This window comes from Triturus cristatus, chromosome 4_2 (genome assembly GCF_964204655.1).
Source record: "Triturus cristatus chromosome 4_2, aTriCri1.1, whole genome shotgun sequence".
NCBI lineage: Eukaryota > Metazoa > Chordata > Amphibia > Caudata > Salamandridae > Triturus > Triturus cristatus.
In genome coordinates this window covers 900284248-900300642 of record NC_140586.1, presented here as the reverse complement: position 1 = coordinate 900300642, position 16395 = coordinate 900284248, and the positions used below count along the sequence as shown (strand labels likewise).

The 16395-nt window shown below is 51.5% G+C and overlaps 1 protein-coding gene across 6 annotated transcripts in view; it reads left to right on the top strand.

The window, feature by feature from the left end:
* Positions 1 to 16395, top strand: part of PTPRF (protein tyrosine phosphatase receptor type F) — a 746312-nt gene that overhangs the window by 616949 nt on the left and 112968 nt on the right. For 3 of the 6 annotated variants that reach the window (XM_085602951.1, XM_085602955.1, XM_085602950.1), the window contains 4 exons: positions 2794 to 2987; positions 4038 to 4064; positions 13350 to 13467; positions 14513 to 15091. In XM_085602951.1, the coding sequence (XP_085459077.1) occupies positions 2794 to 2987; positions 4038 to 4064; positions 13350 to 13467; positions 14513 to 15091 (918 nt within the window). The remainder of the gene's footprint in view (positions 1 to 2793; positions 2988 to 4037; positions 4065 to 13349; positions 13468 to 14512; positions 15092 to 16395) is intronic. The other 3 variants (XM_085602956.1, XM_085602952.1, XM_085602953.1) reach the window with 1 other exon arrangement.

Sequence of the window (16395 nt, the reverse complement as noted above, 5' to 3'; positions counted from 1 at the left end):
CTGCAACAAAAGATCAATTGAAACATTCCTGGTACACCTACTGTACATTCCCATCCAGAAAAGGCTGAAATACCTCAACGTTGTGTCTGAAACGATTGCCTTTGTCAAGTGGAACTTCAACCATAGGAAGTGGTCGACATTTTCAAAGAAGAAGAGAGATTTCCTGAGTTGGTCTGGCTCAGAAGATCATCTCTCACCAAAGTGAACGAGGACCCAACACCATGTCAGGGACAAAACCCTGAGTGACTCTGACCGTGTCGGCGGCTACTGTGTTTGAGGAACCCTTGCAGCCGGCTGACCCGTCCCTTTGTCGCCAATAAAGGTGGCAGTGGGAGGAGCGTTATTGAAGGGTTGGCACCCGGCAAGGGTTTGAATAAGATTGTGCTTTCTAAAGGCAGATCTTAGGACACTTTGAGTTCTTTGTGAACCTTTCAGACTTTCTTCTTTGTGTTTCTAGTTGGCTTTGCTTTGCTTTGTTGCTGCTGGTAGATTGCTTCTGCCCGTGGTTCCAGGTTTACCTCTGGAGGTCACCGTGGGATGGAGTCCCTTTTCTGGTGCTGCAATTGCTTGAAGAAAATGGTTTTAAAAAAATGCCCTGTACCACTTTGGATGTTTTGTGTGTCATCTGATACATTCATGCGTGTAATGCTTGGCCAATCAGCATCTAAGGCTTGAATTTATAGAAAGTTTTAGCTAAAAATCAATCATTTGTCAATGTCCTTCTTTCCACTTAGTCGATACCAGCCTGTGCCTTAACGCAGATCTCGCCATCAACCTGCAGATGTCATCTGCGGATACGGGTGTTTTTAGTGCATGTTCGGAACTGGCCTTCATTCACCCTCTGCATCGAGCTTCGTGTTAGGAGACGCAATAACTATCGATATGTCCGACCAGAAGGAGAGGATGGATAGATTTTGGAGCCGGTTGGTCTCCTGTTGAACCCGTGCATTAATGAGCTCAATGGTATTATTTGGCCGTTCTTCTTGTTGATATGTTTTCTGATGTCAGATAGATCTTCTTCCATAAGATGCTGCTTCCCTATTCTTCTCTGACGATCAGCTGGCCCTCTTTCACAACGATGGTTTCCTCTTCAGTGCGGTCGGCTATTTTCAAATGAACCAGTCCATCAGTTTGCTGGTGTTCTTTCCTAGACCGTTGGTTGCAGAAAAGCAGAATCTATTTCCTCTCCGCATTTAAAAAGCTTTTCGTAACTATGTTGATGGTTGAAGGATTTTCAGCCCTCTTGTTACTCCGCATTTACAGCCCTCTTGTTGCTCTGGATTTTGAGCCCTCTTGTTGCTCTGGATTTTGAGCCCTCTTGTTGCTCCGGATTTCCAGCCCTCTTGTTGCTCCGGATTTCCAGCCCTCTTGTTGCTCCGGATTTTCAGCCCTCTTGTTGCTCTGGATTTCCAGCCCTCTTGTTGCTCTGGATTTCCAGCCCTCTTGTTGCTCTGGTTTTTCAGCCCTCTTGTTGCTCTGGTTTTTCAGCCCCCTCGTTGCTCCGAATTTCCAGCCCCCTCGTTGCTCCGGATTTCCAGCCCTCTTGTTGCTCCGGATTTCCAGCCCTCTTGTTGCTCCGGATTTCCAGCCCTCTTGTTGCTCCGGATTTCCAGCCCTCTTGTTTCTCCGGTTTTTCAGCCCTCTTGTTGCTCCGGATTTCCAGCCCTCTTGTTGCTCCGGATTTCCAGCCCTCTTGTTGCTCCGGATTTCCAGCCCTCTTGTTGCTCCGGTTTTCCAGCCCTCTTGTTGCTCCGGTTTTCCAGCCCTCTTGTTGCTCTGGATTTCCAGCCCTCTTGGTGCTCTGGATTTCCAGCCCTCTTGTTGCTCTGGATTTCCAGCCCTCTTGTTGCTCCGGATTTCCAGCCCTCTTGTTGCTCCGGTTTTTCAGCCCTCTCGTTACTCCTTGCCTCTTTTTATCTGTAGGTGCAGTTGGGCGCTCTTTTACAAGATGCGTGTTGATGATCTGTTGCGGCCGCAGGCTCCCTTACTAAATGCAGATCCATCCTCGTTCGAATCTGCCTGACTGATTCAGCAAGGATCCATTCCGCCATAATGGCTCTCCTAGGCAATGCTCTTTCATAGAGACCTGTAAGACCGCTGTGTGGAGATCTATTCGCAGTTTCGGGCTCCCGAGTGTTCTCGTCTTCTAATGTACATTCGCTTCTTGTGTTCTTCCTTGTATTGATAATTCTGGTTTATGCCTCTCTCTCTACATCATTTCATTCCATTGGAGTTGCCGCGCTGAAAATGAAGTTATTTACCTGTAGCAATCTTGTCTCGGGTTGGAGACTTGTGGGAAATAACTTGCATCTTTTTGTACCACCCCTTCTTGTGTGAGATTTGATGCTTTTTGTTCTGTCCTCTGTAAAAAAAAAAGTGTCTAATCTCTCAGGTGAGGAGCGGCTTTTATAACCCGTGCCTTCTTTGAGGAAGTTGAGATTTGACTCTTAATATCGTCAAGCGGCTTCGCACAATGAATTTGCTGGAAGAATACTTGAAGGCAGTTCTGTGAATCTATAGCTTATGCCAGTAATACTGTCGCAGGTAAGTAACTTTTTCACAGGTGGCTCATCGGGTCTCTCGATGGCCTGTGCACTGTCCATTCACCATCACCTGGGAGGGAGAAGGACATTACATTAGTGTGAACTGAAAGAGGAGGGCGGTCTTGCACCCCTGGCAGAGGTATTGGTTGTTCCTGTGCCAGAGAGCGCCCTGGTCTTTGCTGTGGTACTGAGTGATTGTTTCCTGTATTGTTGTACATGGTGGTGGAACTAACAACCTAATGTGTTGCAGTGCCCAGCGCTCCACCAAGGAAGGTGGAAGTGGAGTCCGTGAACTCGACATCGATGCGCGTGACATGGAAGTCACCAATTTCTAACAAGCAGCACGGCCAGATCCGCGGATACCAGGTCACCTATGTGAGGCTGGAGAACAACGAGCCGCGCGGCCTGCCGATCATCAAGGACGTCATGCTGGCGGAGGCCCAGGTAGGCACTGGCACCTCCAGACTCATTGTCCATTAATGCGGGTCCAGAAGGTATCTCTAGCAGGGACTCCGTATTCAAGCTTCACTAGCACACTCACCATACACACTTCTACTTTACACCATCAATGCACATCTCAGTTGACCATCATCAAGGGTCTGTCCTAACCCCAAGCTACTGAAAGCCAAGGCCTCTCCAATGGGATGGCTGGCAAACAGGGTGAAAGAAGCCATCAACCTGCATGTATGGGTTGGAAGTAGGCTGTCGTTTCTTATCTGGAATATTCTTTACAAATAAAGGCCTCCGCATCCAGTGTCTAGTTTCTCTCGCTTCCACAGGCTCCCCTCTCCTCACCCTTCCCTACTTCGTTTTCAATACTGGTGCACTAGCCACAATGTACACGTCTCACTCACCTCTTGAGCGCTTCCTTTTGAACACGTCAGTCTGTACTAGCGCTGCTGGTCACTTGTTGAGGTACGCATGCACAAGTACAAACGAAGCACCCTGTCACAAATGTGCAGTTCTGCACTCGAAGTTTCTCACACTTTTGCGACAGTACTAGTGATCCTTGCATGAACGTAAAAGACAATACCCGCTGCTAAGTGTTGTCTCCCCCTTAGCATTCCCTCTCCCAGTGACACTCAAAGGCCGCCTTGAGCATCACCTCCCTCTCACGCACTGCTGTGGACACCCTCTCCTCATGCACCCTTTCCTCATCTACTCACATCTGTACAAGAGGCCTTAGCATGGTGGGGCGTCACACCCTCTGGGTGAGAGTTGGGGGTCCCACGTTGGAACACTGTCGTTTCCCAGGGCCGCCTGTGGCCATCTCCTCCCTCCTCAGCCAGGTCACTGTGCTGCCTCAGCCCTGCTCCCAAGGACTGCACTGTATCCCTTCTGATACAGCACATCCTGGCTTCCTGTGCGTCCAGTGTCCTAACACATTGTTCTTCACTAATCCATTGTGTAGTGTTGTGTCTTCTTGTCACTAGCTCTCCGTAGGCAGTCACTTCACTCTGTCTCCATTGTTCCCTTCTTTCCCTATCCCCCCAGTGGCACCCGGAGGAACCTGCCGACTATGTGAGTACTCAGTGTGTATCTCCCTCAGGGAGGGAAGGGTGTTTGCTTTTAATCAGGTGTGGCTCTTGTGCATACGAGGCTTTCACCCCAGGAGTAACAGCGACGAGTGTGGTCCAAGGCGGCAAGCATTGGACTCCGGTGCAAGTGTTGGCCGTGTATGCGGGAGTGAGTTTGGTGCCAAGTGTGAGTGTCCCAGCAGCACCCAAAAATGCCAGGCCCTCCATCCACCTAACACTTGCAGAGAAACCAAGTCCAGTTCAGGGGACACTCGCCTTCAGAACCCTGCAGAGTCCTTCGAAAGTCAGCTCACTTTGACAGTCCGAGAGAGGGACTCATTATAAACAGGAGGTCATTTTACTTTCAAAGGAATCTCAAGGAATGGAGGCAGATGGGATCAAGCAATCCAGCAGCCTTTACCAGGTCCAAAAACTCTGTAAGGACAATCGCTTGTCTGCCCTTCTGCCACTTTCAAAGCGACTTAACGGTTGATGCCGTGTTATCTTGCCAGCACAGCAGAACAAAGTCGGAAAATGCCGTGCGCAGACCCCACGGTCCTCAGTGATCACAACAAATCTGACGCAATGAGAAGGTCATTCCTTGCCAGGGTTGAAGCTGCCAGTCCCAAGTGATGGAAGTGCAAGGTGACCTGCCGTTGTCCTCATCGAAGGACTCTTCCTTGGGCTTGCACTCTTAGACCCTGGGCGGAGTGAAGGTCACACTCCGTTCCGCCCCGAAAGCCAGTGGAGACTGGTACTTTCTGTAGGTGCCAAAATGAAGAGACTCTGGTCAGCTTACCTGTATGCCAAGCGGCTCACCCTGTGCCCTGCACCCACACAAGGAGACTGCTAGGGTCACATGTCCACGTAAATTAGTTTCCAAGACAGCTGTCAATCGCCAGAACAGCATGAGACTGGACATGTTAATCTTATGTTCCTAGCCGTTTCCCTCTCTTGCAGTGCGCCTCTAGCTCCTGCTCCACCTACGAGCCAAGAGGCTGTTGGAACATAGTGCCGAAAGAAGGAGCAGGCTCACACAGAGCTATAATGCTAGTCAGTCACACAGCAAGCATCATATCCTAAGAACTGTCAGATGAGTTCAGCGGCATTCTGTCCATACAGTACATTGAATGTGAGTACCAACCCAGAGTCTTGGGTGTGCTCAACTTGATGGTGCGTCTGAGCCCTCGGCAAGAGTGCCCCTCCTGTCCTCGGCAAGAGTGCCCCTCCTGTCCTCGGCAAGAGTGCCCCTCCTGTCCTCGGCAAGAGTGCCCCTCCTGTCCTCGGCAAGAGTGCCCCTCCTGTCCTCGGCAAGAGTGCCCCTCCTGTCCTCGGCAAGAGTGCCCCTCCTGTCCTCGGCAAGAGTGCCCCTCCTGTCCTCGGCAAGAGTGCCCCTCCTGTCCTCGGCAAGAGTGCCCCTCCTGTCCTCGGCAAGAGTGCCCCTCCTGTCCTCGGCAAGAGTGCCCCTCCTGTCCTCGGCAAGAGTGCCCCTCCTGTCCTCGGCAAGAGTGCCCCTCCTGTCCTCGGCAAGAGTGCCCCTCCTGTCCTCGGCAAGAGTGCCCCTCCTGTCCTCGGCAAGAGTGCCCCTCCTGTCCTCGGCAAGAGTGCCCCTCCTGTCCTCGGCAAGAGTGCCCCTCCTGTCCTCGGCAAGAGTGCCCCTCCTGTCCTCGGCAAGAGTGCCCCTCCTGTCCTCGGCAAGAGTGCCCCTCCTGTCCTCGGCAAGAGTGCCCCTCCTGTCCTCGGCAAGAGTGCCCCTCCTGTCCTCGGCAAGAGTGCCCCTCCTGTCCTCGGCAAGAGTGCCCCTCCTGTCCTCGGCAAGAGTGCCCCTCCTGTCCTCGGCAAGAGTGCCCCTCCTGTCCTCGGCAAGAGTGCCCCTCCTGTCCTCGGCAAGAGTGCCCCTCCTGTCCTCGGCAAGAGTGCCCCTCCTGTCCTCGGCAAGAGTGCCCCTCCTGTCCTCGGCAAGAGTGCCCCTCCTGTCCTCGGCAAGAGTGCCCCTCCTGTCCTCGGCAAGAGTGCCCCTCCTGTCCTCGGCAAGAGTGCCCCTCCTGTCCTCGGCAAGAGTGCCCCTCCTGTCCTCGGCAAGAGTGCCCCTCCTGTCCTCGGCAAGAGTGCCCCTCCTGTCCTCGGCAAGAGTGCCCCTCCTGTCCTCGGCAAGAGTGCCCCTCCTGTCCTCGGCAAGAGTGCCCCTCCTGTCCTCGGCAAGAGTGCCCCTCCTGTCCTCGGCAAGAGTGCCCCTCCTGTCCTCGGCAAGAGTGCCCCTCCTGTCCTCGGCAAGAGTGCCCCTCCTGTCCTCGGCAAGAGTGCCATTCCTGTCCTCGGCAAGAGTGCCCCTCCTGTCCTCGGCAAGAGTGCCCCTCCTGTCCTCGGCAAGAGTGCCCCTCCTGTCCTCGGCAAGAGTGCCCCTCCTGTCCTCGGCAAGAGTGCCCCTCCTGTCCTCGGCAAGAGTGCCCCTCCTGTCCTCGGCAAGAGTGCCCCTCCTGTCCTCGGCAAGAGTGCCCCTCCTGTCCTCGGCAAGAGTGCCCCTCCTGTCCTCGGCAAGAGTGCCCCTCCTGTCCTCGGCAAGAGTGCCCCTCCTGTCCTCGGCAAGAGTGCCCCTCCTGTCCTCGGCAAGAGTGCCCCTCCTGTCCTCGGCAAGAGTGCCCCTCCTGTCCTCGGCAAGAGTGCCCCTCCTGTCCTCGGCAAGAGTGCCCCTCCTGTCCTCGGCAAGAGTGCCCCTCCTGTCCTCGGCAAGAGTGCCCCTCCTGTCCTCGGCAAGAGTGCCCCTCCTGTCCTCGGCAAGAGTGCCCCTCCTGTCCTCGGCAAGAGTGCCCCTCCTGTCCTCGGCAAGAGTGCCCCTCCTGTCCTCGGCAAGAGTGCCCCTCCTGTCCTCGGCAAGAGTGCCCCTCCTGTCCTCGGCAAGAGTGCCCCTCCTGTCCTCGGCAAGAGTGCCCCTCCTGTCCTCGGCAAGAGTGCCCCTCCTGTCCTCGGCAAGAGTGCCCCTCCTGTCCTCGGCAAGAGTGCCCCTCCTGTCCTCGGCAAGAGTGCCCCTCCTGTCCTCGGCAAGAGTGCCCCTCCTGTCCTCGGCAAGAGTGCCCCTCCTGTCCTCGGCAAGAGTGCCCCTCCTGTCCTCGGCAAGAGTGCCCCTCCTGTCCTCGGCAAGAGTGCCCCTCCTGTCCTCGGCACGAGTGCCCCTCCTGTCCTCGGCACGAGTGCCCCTCCTGTCCTCGGCACGAGTGCCCCTCCTGTCCTCGGCACGAGTGCCCCTCCTGTCCTCGGCACGAGTGCCCCTCCTGTCCTCGGCACGAGTGCCCCTCCTGTCCTCGGCACGAGTGCCCCTCCTGTCCTCGGCACGAGTGCCCCTCCTGTCCTCGGCACGAGTGCCCCTCCTGTCCTCGGCACGAGTGCCCCTCCTGTCCTCGGCACGAGTGCCCCTCCTGTCCTCGGCACGAGTGCCCCTCCTGTCCTCGGCACGAGTGCCCCTCCTGTCCTCGGCACGAGTGCCCCTCCTGTCCTCGGCACGAGTGCCCCTCCTGTCCTCGGCACGAGTGCCCCTCCTGTCCTCGGCACGAGTGCCCCTCCTGTCCTCGGCACGAGTGCCCCTCCTGTCCTCGGCACGAGTGCCCCTCCTGTCCTCGGCACGAGTGCCCCTCCTGTCCTCGGCACGAGTGCCCCCCCTGTCCTCGGCACGAGTGCCCCCCCTGTCCTCGGCACGAGTGCCCCCCCTGTCCTCGGCACGAGTGCCCCCCCTGTCCTCGGCACGAGTGCCCCCCCTGTCCTCGGCACGAGTGCCCCCCCTGTCCTCGGCACGAGTGCCCCCCCTGTCCTCGGCACGAGTGCCCCCCCTGTCCTCGGCACGAGTGCCCCCCCTGTCCTCGGCACGAGTGCCCCTCCTGTCCTCGGCACGAGTGCCCCTCCTGTCCTCGGCACGAGTGCCCCTCCTGTCCTCGGCACGAGTGCCCCCCCTGTCCTCGGCACGAGTGCCCCCCCTGTCCTCGGCACGAGTGCCCCCCCTGTCCTCGGCACGAGTGCCCCCCCTGTCCTCGGCACGAGTGCCCCCCCTGTCCTCGGCACGAGTGCCCCCCCTGTCCTCGGCACGAGTGCCCCCCCTGTCCTCGGCACGAGTGCCCCCCCTGTCCTCGGCACGAGTTCCCCCCCTGTCCTCGGCACGAGTTCCCCTCCTGTCCTCGGCACGAGTTCCCCTCCTGTCCTCGGCACGAGTGCCCCTCCTGTCCTCGGCACGAGTGCCCCTCCTGTCCTCGGCACGAGTGCCCCTCCTGTCCTCGGCACGAGTGCCCCTCCTGTCCTCGGCACGAGTGCCCCTCCTGTCCTCGGCAAGAGTGCCCCTCCTGTCCTCGGCAAGAGTGCCCCTCCTGTCCTCGGCAAGAGTGCCCCTCCTGTCCTCGGCAAGAGTGCCCCTCCTGTCCTCGGCAAGAGTGCCCCTCCTGTCCTCGGCAAGAGTGCCCCTCCTGTCCTCGGCAAGAGTGCCCCTCCTGTCCTCGGCAAGAGTGCCCCTCCTGTCCTCAGCAAGAATGCCCATCTCGAATAGGGTTCTCAGCCCAAGGTCTGCAGGTGCCGAGCATGCATGTGACTGCCTTCCCCTTGTTTGAGGAGCGCCCCCTTCAGAATGAGTCTGACTGCTGATGAGTGTGCGTGAGTTCTCAATGACACCTGGAGGTGACAGCCTCATGTGCACTTTCAAGATTTGAGGCTTCCATACTTTACTCCTCCCTCTTTCCCGACTCCCCTGCCTCACTGCTCATCTTTTCTACTCCTCTGTTAATTTCCTACTCTCTCATCCTCTTCTTTGGTCCCCCTCGCTTCACCTTGCTTCCTTTTAGGCTTACTCTACTCAATCCATCTCTTTCCATATTCCTTTTTACCCTAAAATCTTCTCCATTTCATCCCTCTTTTCCTCTTCCCACTTCAATTTTCTTCGCTCCCGATGTTTTGCCTTGCATGGGCTTGTTTGATTCCCGTGCCTTCTCTCCTTGTGCACCCTTTAATGCTGACCATCTCCTTCCCCATTCTCTTGAGCTGCTGTCTCTCGCTCTTCTCCTTTCCCTCCAGCCAGTCACACTGTCTGGGTGATCTTACCTTTGGCTTGCATGTTGCATGTGAATTTACACCCTGGTTCTGGTTCCTCTCTCATACCTTGTCCCTGACAAGCTCGCTCTCGCTCTCTGTGGGTGGAATGGTTGGTGATGGGTGTTGCTATTTCAGTCTTTGAATAAGGCCATGCCCTTCCAATTTAATAGAGTTAATCTCCATGTTTTCTACAGCAGGCGAGGGGGTTTGATATCCTTGTGGGCTTTGGATTAACAGAGACTTGTAGTATCAAGCTGATATCTGCTCGGGTGTGAAGGAGTAATTAGCGGGGCATGTAAACACCAGCTAAACGCTTGATACACACGAGTTGCTGTGATAGCATGACGCTTGTGGAATGCTGCATGTTTCTTTTGGTTGCTGCGGATCACAGGATGAGAGATGAAGAGAGATTCCAATGAGCGCAAACCCTTACGCAGTTTAAAGCCCCCTTGAGCAAACCCGTCTTCAGGGACTTCCCGAACGGAAGTTGTGATTGCTGGAGAAACCCACATTAATGCACACTTTGTGTAAATAAATGCAGCTCTATCATATTAAAACATGAAAGGGCGTTCGATAGGGTGGAACCATCGCTAAATAGAAGCTGTTCTCCACACACCTGTGTTTTTGAATATCAGGCGGAGCGATCGCCTCTCAAGGAGCAGCGGGCTCATCTCATTTGTTGCCTGCTCAGCTTACCATGTAATTAAATCAGACCCTTTCGTAGGCAGCTTTGTGGGCGATTTGGAGCCTCGTGAAGTCAGTGTGCCACCAGTCATTATGATAAGCTGTGGTGTTGTCTTTTGAACGAAGGAAACTCACTGAGCGTATAATGGCATGAAGTCTAGTTCCTATCATAGATGAAATAACACAATGTGGGATCAAATGCCGTAAATATTCTAAATATTACAATCCTCTCAAAGGTTCATTTATTTAGAAAAGACAGGTTATAAAAGGTGGTCAAATTTTCTAATTTTTTTTTTTACAGTCCATGAAAGGAAAAATTGATTAGCAATCCAGATAATGATTTAGTTTCAATACATTAAAAGATTAAATTACTTATTAAATCAGATTGGAAAGACTAACAACCAGGCATATAAATAAATACATAAGGCAAATATTAAACATTTTCCACATGAATACTAAGTATACATGTGGGAGCAACATGTACATTTATAAAGTTTAGCAAAAGACAGGTCCTCCCTGGACCGGACACAAGCATCCTGGGACCAGTTTCGGGGTTTCACCCCTCTTCAGCCAGGATAGCTTGAATCCAGTGACACAGTGAGCCCAGGTCTGGGCATACCTGGTGCACTTAGGGTGAGAAAGCAAAAGCCACACAATTGATGGACGGAATGCAGAACAAATCAAAAAATTCACCCCCAGTCAAGAGATCTGGGATAAATTCATCATTCTTTTGCTCACCATGCCACCCCAGTTTAGACCCGGCCATATGTAAATCAGTCTTGACCCTGTGCCTCATGGGAACAGTCCAGCCCAAACTGCCAAGCCAGGTCCTCCCTGGACCGGAAACAAGCATCCTAGGACCGGGTTTGGGGTTTCACCCCTCTTCAGCCAGGATAGCTTGATTCCAGTGGCACAGTGAACCCAGGACCCACGTCTGGGCATACCTGGCGCACTTAGGGGGAGAAAGCAAAAGCCACACAATTGATGGACGGAATGCAGAACTAATCAAAACATTCACCCCCAGTCAAGAGATCTGGGGTTAAATCCATCATTCTTTTGCTCACCATGCCACCCCAGTTTAGACCTGGCCATATGCAAATCAGTCTTGACCCTGTACCTCATGGGAACAGTCCAGCCCGAACTGCCAAGACAGGTCCTCCCTGGACCGGAAACAAGCATCCTAGGACCGGTTTCGGGGCTTCACCCATCTTCAGCCAGGATAGCTTAATTCCAGTGGCAGTGAGCCCAGGACCCACATCTGGGCATACCTGGCACACTTAGGGCGAGAAAGCAAAAAAGGTTGTCAAATTTTCTGATTCTTTACAGTCCATGAAAGGAAAAATTGATTAGAAATCCAGATAATGATTTAATTTCAATACATTAAAAGATTCAAATGCAAAAGCATTGAAACCCTTTCATGAAGCTGCAGTTCCACTAGTCGTTACTAGGTGTCCCTCATGAGTCAAATGCAAAACCATTTGACGAGGGACACCTAGCAACGACTAGTTGAACTGCAGCTTGATGTAATAATTTCAATGCTTTTGCATTTGACTGGTGAGGGACACCTAGTAACGACTAGTTGAAGTGCAGCTCTTTGTAGAATTATTTTGATATTGGATACTATAATATTCACTGCCCACTGCTGATCTCGTCCCATAATTCTTTGCAGGGCCTTTGGTTGGGATTGTATTTTTGCCTATAACTGTGCTTGGGGTGGTCCTAAGAGGAAGGGGCCACCACTGAATCGTTCAGCATGATGTGCTCTTTGCGTTCAAGGCATCTGCTTGCTCCTCCCCCTAGGTTAGGGGGGACCCTAATTTCATCACCTCTCTCATTGCCTGATATGTATTATTTTCAAAGTTCACTTTTGTGAATTGGTTATATGCTTTTTTAGCATGTAAAGTTGCTGTATTACAGCATTTGTAGGTGTAGTTTAGTAGCTGACTCTGTGGAGTTTTTGCCTGAATTCCGTGGTTTTAATGGAATGTGTACAAACTCTGACAGCGGAGCAGAGTTTATTGCCCAAGCCTAGTTACAACCCAAATTAACACTGTTATTAATGGCATCGGTCATGCAAGTTGCCACCCAGCCACAACCGTAACCACTCTGCGTGTAGTTAATCGGCACCAGAACACCATTAGCAGCAGTCAAGCACCAAATGAAGAAAATCGCTTGTAGCCCCTCCAGATTGGTCTTTTACGTCGCCGTAATTACTTCTAGAGCTCCATGGCGTCCATCTCACTTTTAACACCACTATTGCCATAAAGATATCAAAAATTGTGAGTCTCATGGAAGCTCTTGCAGAGGCTTGTCATAGGAATAGCACCTACGGAGAAGTTCTTGGGTTGAGAGTAGTAAAACTGTAGGCATTTACGTGTCTGTGTCTCCAAAAATAGTGTTTGCCACATGCAGACTGCCTATCGTTTTCAAATTGGCCTCATCAATACATTTGTTCCTCAAGAGAATTCACAACACTGGAATTTCTGCTGCAGATGTTTTAGAACTAAGTCCATGGAATCACATTCGGTGATATTAAGCTCCGCTTCTCATTGGTAATTTGTTTAGTAAGCTCTGCAGCCGCATCTTTTGTAATATCATGCTGTAGTTCCTCCCTCAATGTTGTATTAAGAACTTTCTAAAGCCCTGAAGACCACAGTGCTCTGAGAAAAGCCTTCAAAGATGGGTGGAATTCATTTTGCTGGAGTACTTTTTAATTATAATTGTGTATAATACGTTTACTGTTCTTGATTTGCCAACCTACACTTGTCAACCATCTTTGTCCTGAACCTTTTTGGTCAAGGACTTTTGCGGGCATCAAGGGCAGCTTTGGGACTAATTTTGATGATGCTGATTTGCCAGCGTGGAACACTTGATGGGAGAACTTCTTTCAAGAGAGCCCATATCTGTCTCTGGTGCAGAGTACGGTTGATTCAGGGTTGGTTTGGGCATTGAAGCTGGTTGCAACTTTTCATTTGTAGATCAGATTTTCTCTCTGGGAGGAGGAACATGTGCATTATCACACATGTGCAACCACCATGGTTGGTAGGGATTGCAAAACCTACAGTAAGATGCATCTTGAAGCCTCTAGATGAAATGCTAAGACTGTAAGTCAACAACCACCTGGAGCAAAAACAAAATTCATACCAGCTATGCATAAACTTTTTTAGCAAATTCAAATCTTCCAATCCTAACGCCATAAAACATATCAGTTACCCAAATAACATAGAATTATTTAATTCCCTGTTGGTCCCCCAGTATCCTACCCTTCATTGGCCCCCACTCATTGCCTTGTCCAGGAAACTGGCTCAGTCACTGGGCGGTGTGGAGTGTCCCTGAAGTGACCCATCTTCTGTCCTTGCCGCAGTGCTATGATTGCGCCCTGCAGTTAACCACCTTCAGCCGTTGCCTCAGTCTCCTGACTGCCTCCTGCAGCGATCTGTCTTCTCTCATTGTCACAGTGTCCTGAGTGTGTCATTAATGTGCCTTGCCTCATTTAACTCTTTGTGTCCCACTGCCTCCTTTCTATCTCCCCAACCTATAGGATGCTTTGATCGGTGGGCTGACACCAGAGACCACCTACTCTGTTACAGTAGCCGCATATACCACGAAAGGCGATGGAGCCAGGAGTAAACCCAAGGTGGTCACGACTACAGGAGCTGGTGAGTCTGCAGAGACCGGTGGGTACAAGGGCATGCTCATAGATGCACTGACGTGCTGCTGATTGCACAGGACTGCAGGCTACAAGGCTCTGCGCCCATGTGTCTGGATGTGACGGCGCACATGTATCCAAAGTACAACAGTGTGCTTGCATGTGACTGTGTGTCTTGGAGAGTGTACCGCATCTGGTAAGTGCACCTGGGCAGTTAGGACATGGGCAGTTGCTGTTCGTGCAGACTAGGAATCTGTGTGCTGGCACGTGTGCACAAGACACTGGCACATGCACACAGGGAGCTGGCACAAGCACTTTGGGCAAGCATGCGCACCGCAGTCAGTTTAGTTGATGGCAAGTGCTCAGTAAAGGGCAGTGAGTACATACTAACAAACAGAGTCTGAGGGCTTGCAAATGCAATATGAAGTTTTGTGCATATGGAAGAAGTACTTGAGAAATTGGGGGAAGGCTGGTGGATGCACAAGTGGCAGGGAGAGCTCTGATGAATGCAGGAACACTGTGGACCTCCGGTACCCTTGGGTAGAACATTATTGGTAAAAGATAAAGGTGTGAAATCTACATCACTCCACAGCTCCTACCTGGCCGCAGACTGTGCTGTATTGAAATGCCTAAACTGTCCATCTAGTGGTGGGGAATACTTGGTGAATCTTGTCCTACCCTATCAGCCCAAACACTGACCCATTGGTTTCTTGCTAAGCTCTAAAATGATGACCGAGAGAAGAAAGCTGAAACTGTGTACTCCTGGGTAACAGCACCCAGTCTCTCCACTCGTGCATCCTCAGCTAGCTGGTGGGGTCAGAAATGCTCAAAAAGAGTATCAAAAGCATTTCCTTGTGATATAAAAGTGCCAAGTTTGAGGGAAAATACTCCCTGCTGGTCTAACATCAGCTCTGGCCTTCTGGTTCTCCCCCTGCTGCCTCAGTGTGACATCTGCTGTGTCTTCCACCAGCTCTGCTGCCTCAGTGTGACATCTGCTGCATCTTCAACCAGCTCTGTGGCCTCTGTGTAACATCTGCTCTGTCTTACTCTTCTAGTGCCTGGAAAGCCCACCATGATGATCAGTACCACACGGATGAACACAGCACTCGTTCAGTGGCACCCCCCGAAGGAGATGGTCGGGGAGCTCCTGGGCTACCGGCTGCAGTACAAACGTGTTGATGAGGAGAAGCTCAACACCATGGACTTTGGCAAGAATGACCACCACTACACGGTCACCAGTCTGCACAAGGGGGCCACCTACGTCTTCCGGCTCTCTGCCAAGAATAAGGCGGGCCCCGGTGAGGAGTTTGAGAAGGAGATCACTACACCTGAAGACCTGCCCAGCGGCTTTCCCCAGAACCTTCAGGTTGTGGGGCTCACCACGTCCACCACTGAGGTGTCATGGGACCCGCCCGTGCTTGCCGAGCGCAATGGCAAGATTACCAACTACACAGTGGTATACCGGGATATCAATAGCCAACAAGACTTGACCAATGTCACCAGCAACACCCACATCACTCTGACCAACCTGAAGCCTGACACCACTTACGACATCAAGGTGCGCGCTCACAACAACCGAGGCATCGGGCCCCTTAGCCCCAGCATCCAGTCCAGGACTATGCCTGTCGAGCAAGGTAAGTGCAAACCCATGGCTCAAGTACTTATGGAATTGTGGTATTAATAAGTCTTCAAAGTCCAAGGCGCGTTGTGCAGGATTCTAGTGGGGTTGTGTGATGGGAGCTAGTACGGCACAAATGGAATCTCTTCAAGGCATTTTCAGGTGGTTCCCTTGAGGTTGGGCTTGGATTAGGTGTCCTAAGTGAGTTGACCAGGTTGGGCTCCAGGAGAGGCTTTAAAGGGCTGTTCATATGACGGACTTTATCAAGACAGGAGCTGACCGAAGCGGGTCATTAGTTTTGAAAATTTCGCAAAGATTCGTTAAACGCCGCCAAAGATATTGGCAAAAGAAAAAACACTTTTTGAATAGAAACGAGGTCCTAACTATAACTACCTACTGGCGACTGCCAGTAGGTAATATAGATATATATAGATAGATAGATATAGATAGATATAGCTAGATAGATATATATATAGATATATATATATATATAGATATATAGATATATAGATAGATATATAGATAGATAGATATATATTATCTACTGGCGGTCGCCAGTAGATAGTTATAGTTAGGACCGTGTTTCCATAGGAAATCTGAAAATTCTATTTTGAATAACTTTGGCGCCGGTTGACGAATCCTCGCGAAATTTTCAAAACTAATGGGGCGCTCCGCTCAGCTCCTACCTTGAAATTCTCGGGGCGATTCGTCAAGTGCGGGCCGAGAAAAAAGGGGGGTCCCAAAACGCGTTTTCCCCATGCATTTTCCCATCGGACCTTTAGTCGAAGGTACAGCCCAAATGGCTGAACAGAATTACTTGAAATTTGGCAGAGAGGTAGTCCTCAGGTCAGGGAAGTGCCTTTTGCAGGTCTGGTGTCAATCTGTTCAGTAGTTCCTGAGAAAATAGCATTTAAAAGCATATAAATATCTATAAACGCGCACCGTGCGAGCACGAGCGTAATTCTGATTGGTGGTTACATGTTAGTCAACGTTCGAATCGGTCAAAATCAGGAAGTGTCGGCCGCCATTTTGTTTGTTTTCAGTGCGAGAGTGAAAAAGGAAGGTGGCGAACGTGAAAAGGGGGCAGGGTAGAGAGTTCCTGACCCCCTAGCCTTTGTCAGGGTGTCCCTGAAGGACCCCGAAGGCAGAATTTTTTTTTTTTAATACGTAGTTTATTGTAAAATAAATATATAAAAAAAATAATACATACATAACTTGGCATTTAAAAAACCGTACAAATTCACTGAAAAAACCATAGGTTTCATACACGTTATAGTTTGGAATTAGCATTTAAAAAACCTTGCAAATTCACTTAAAAAA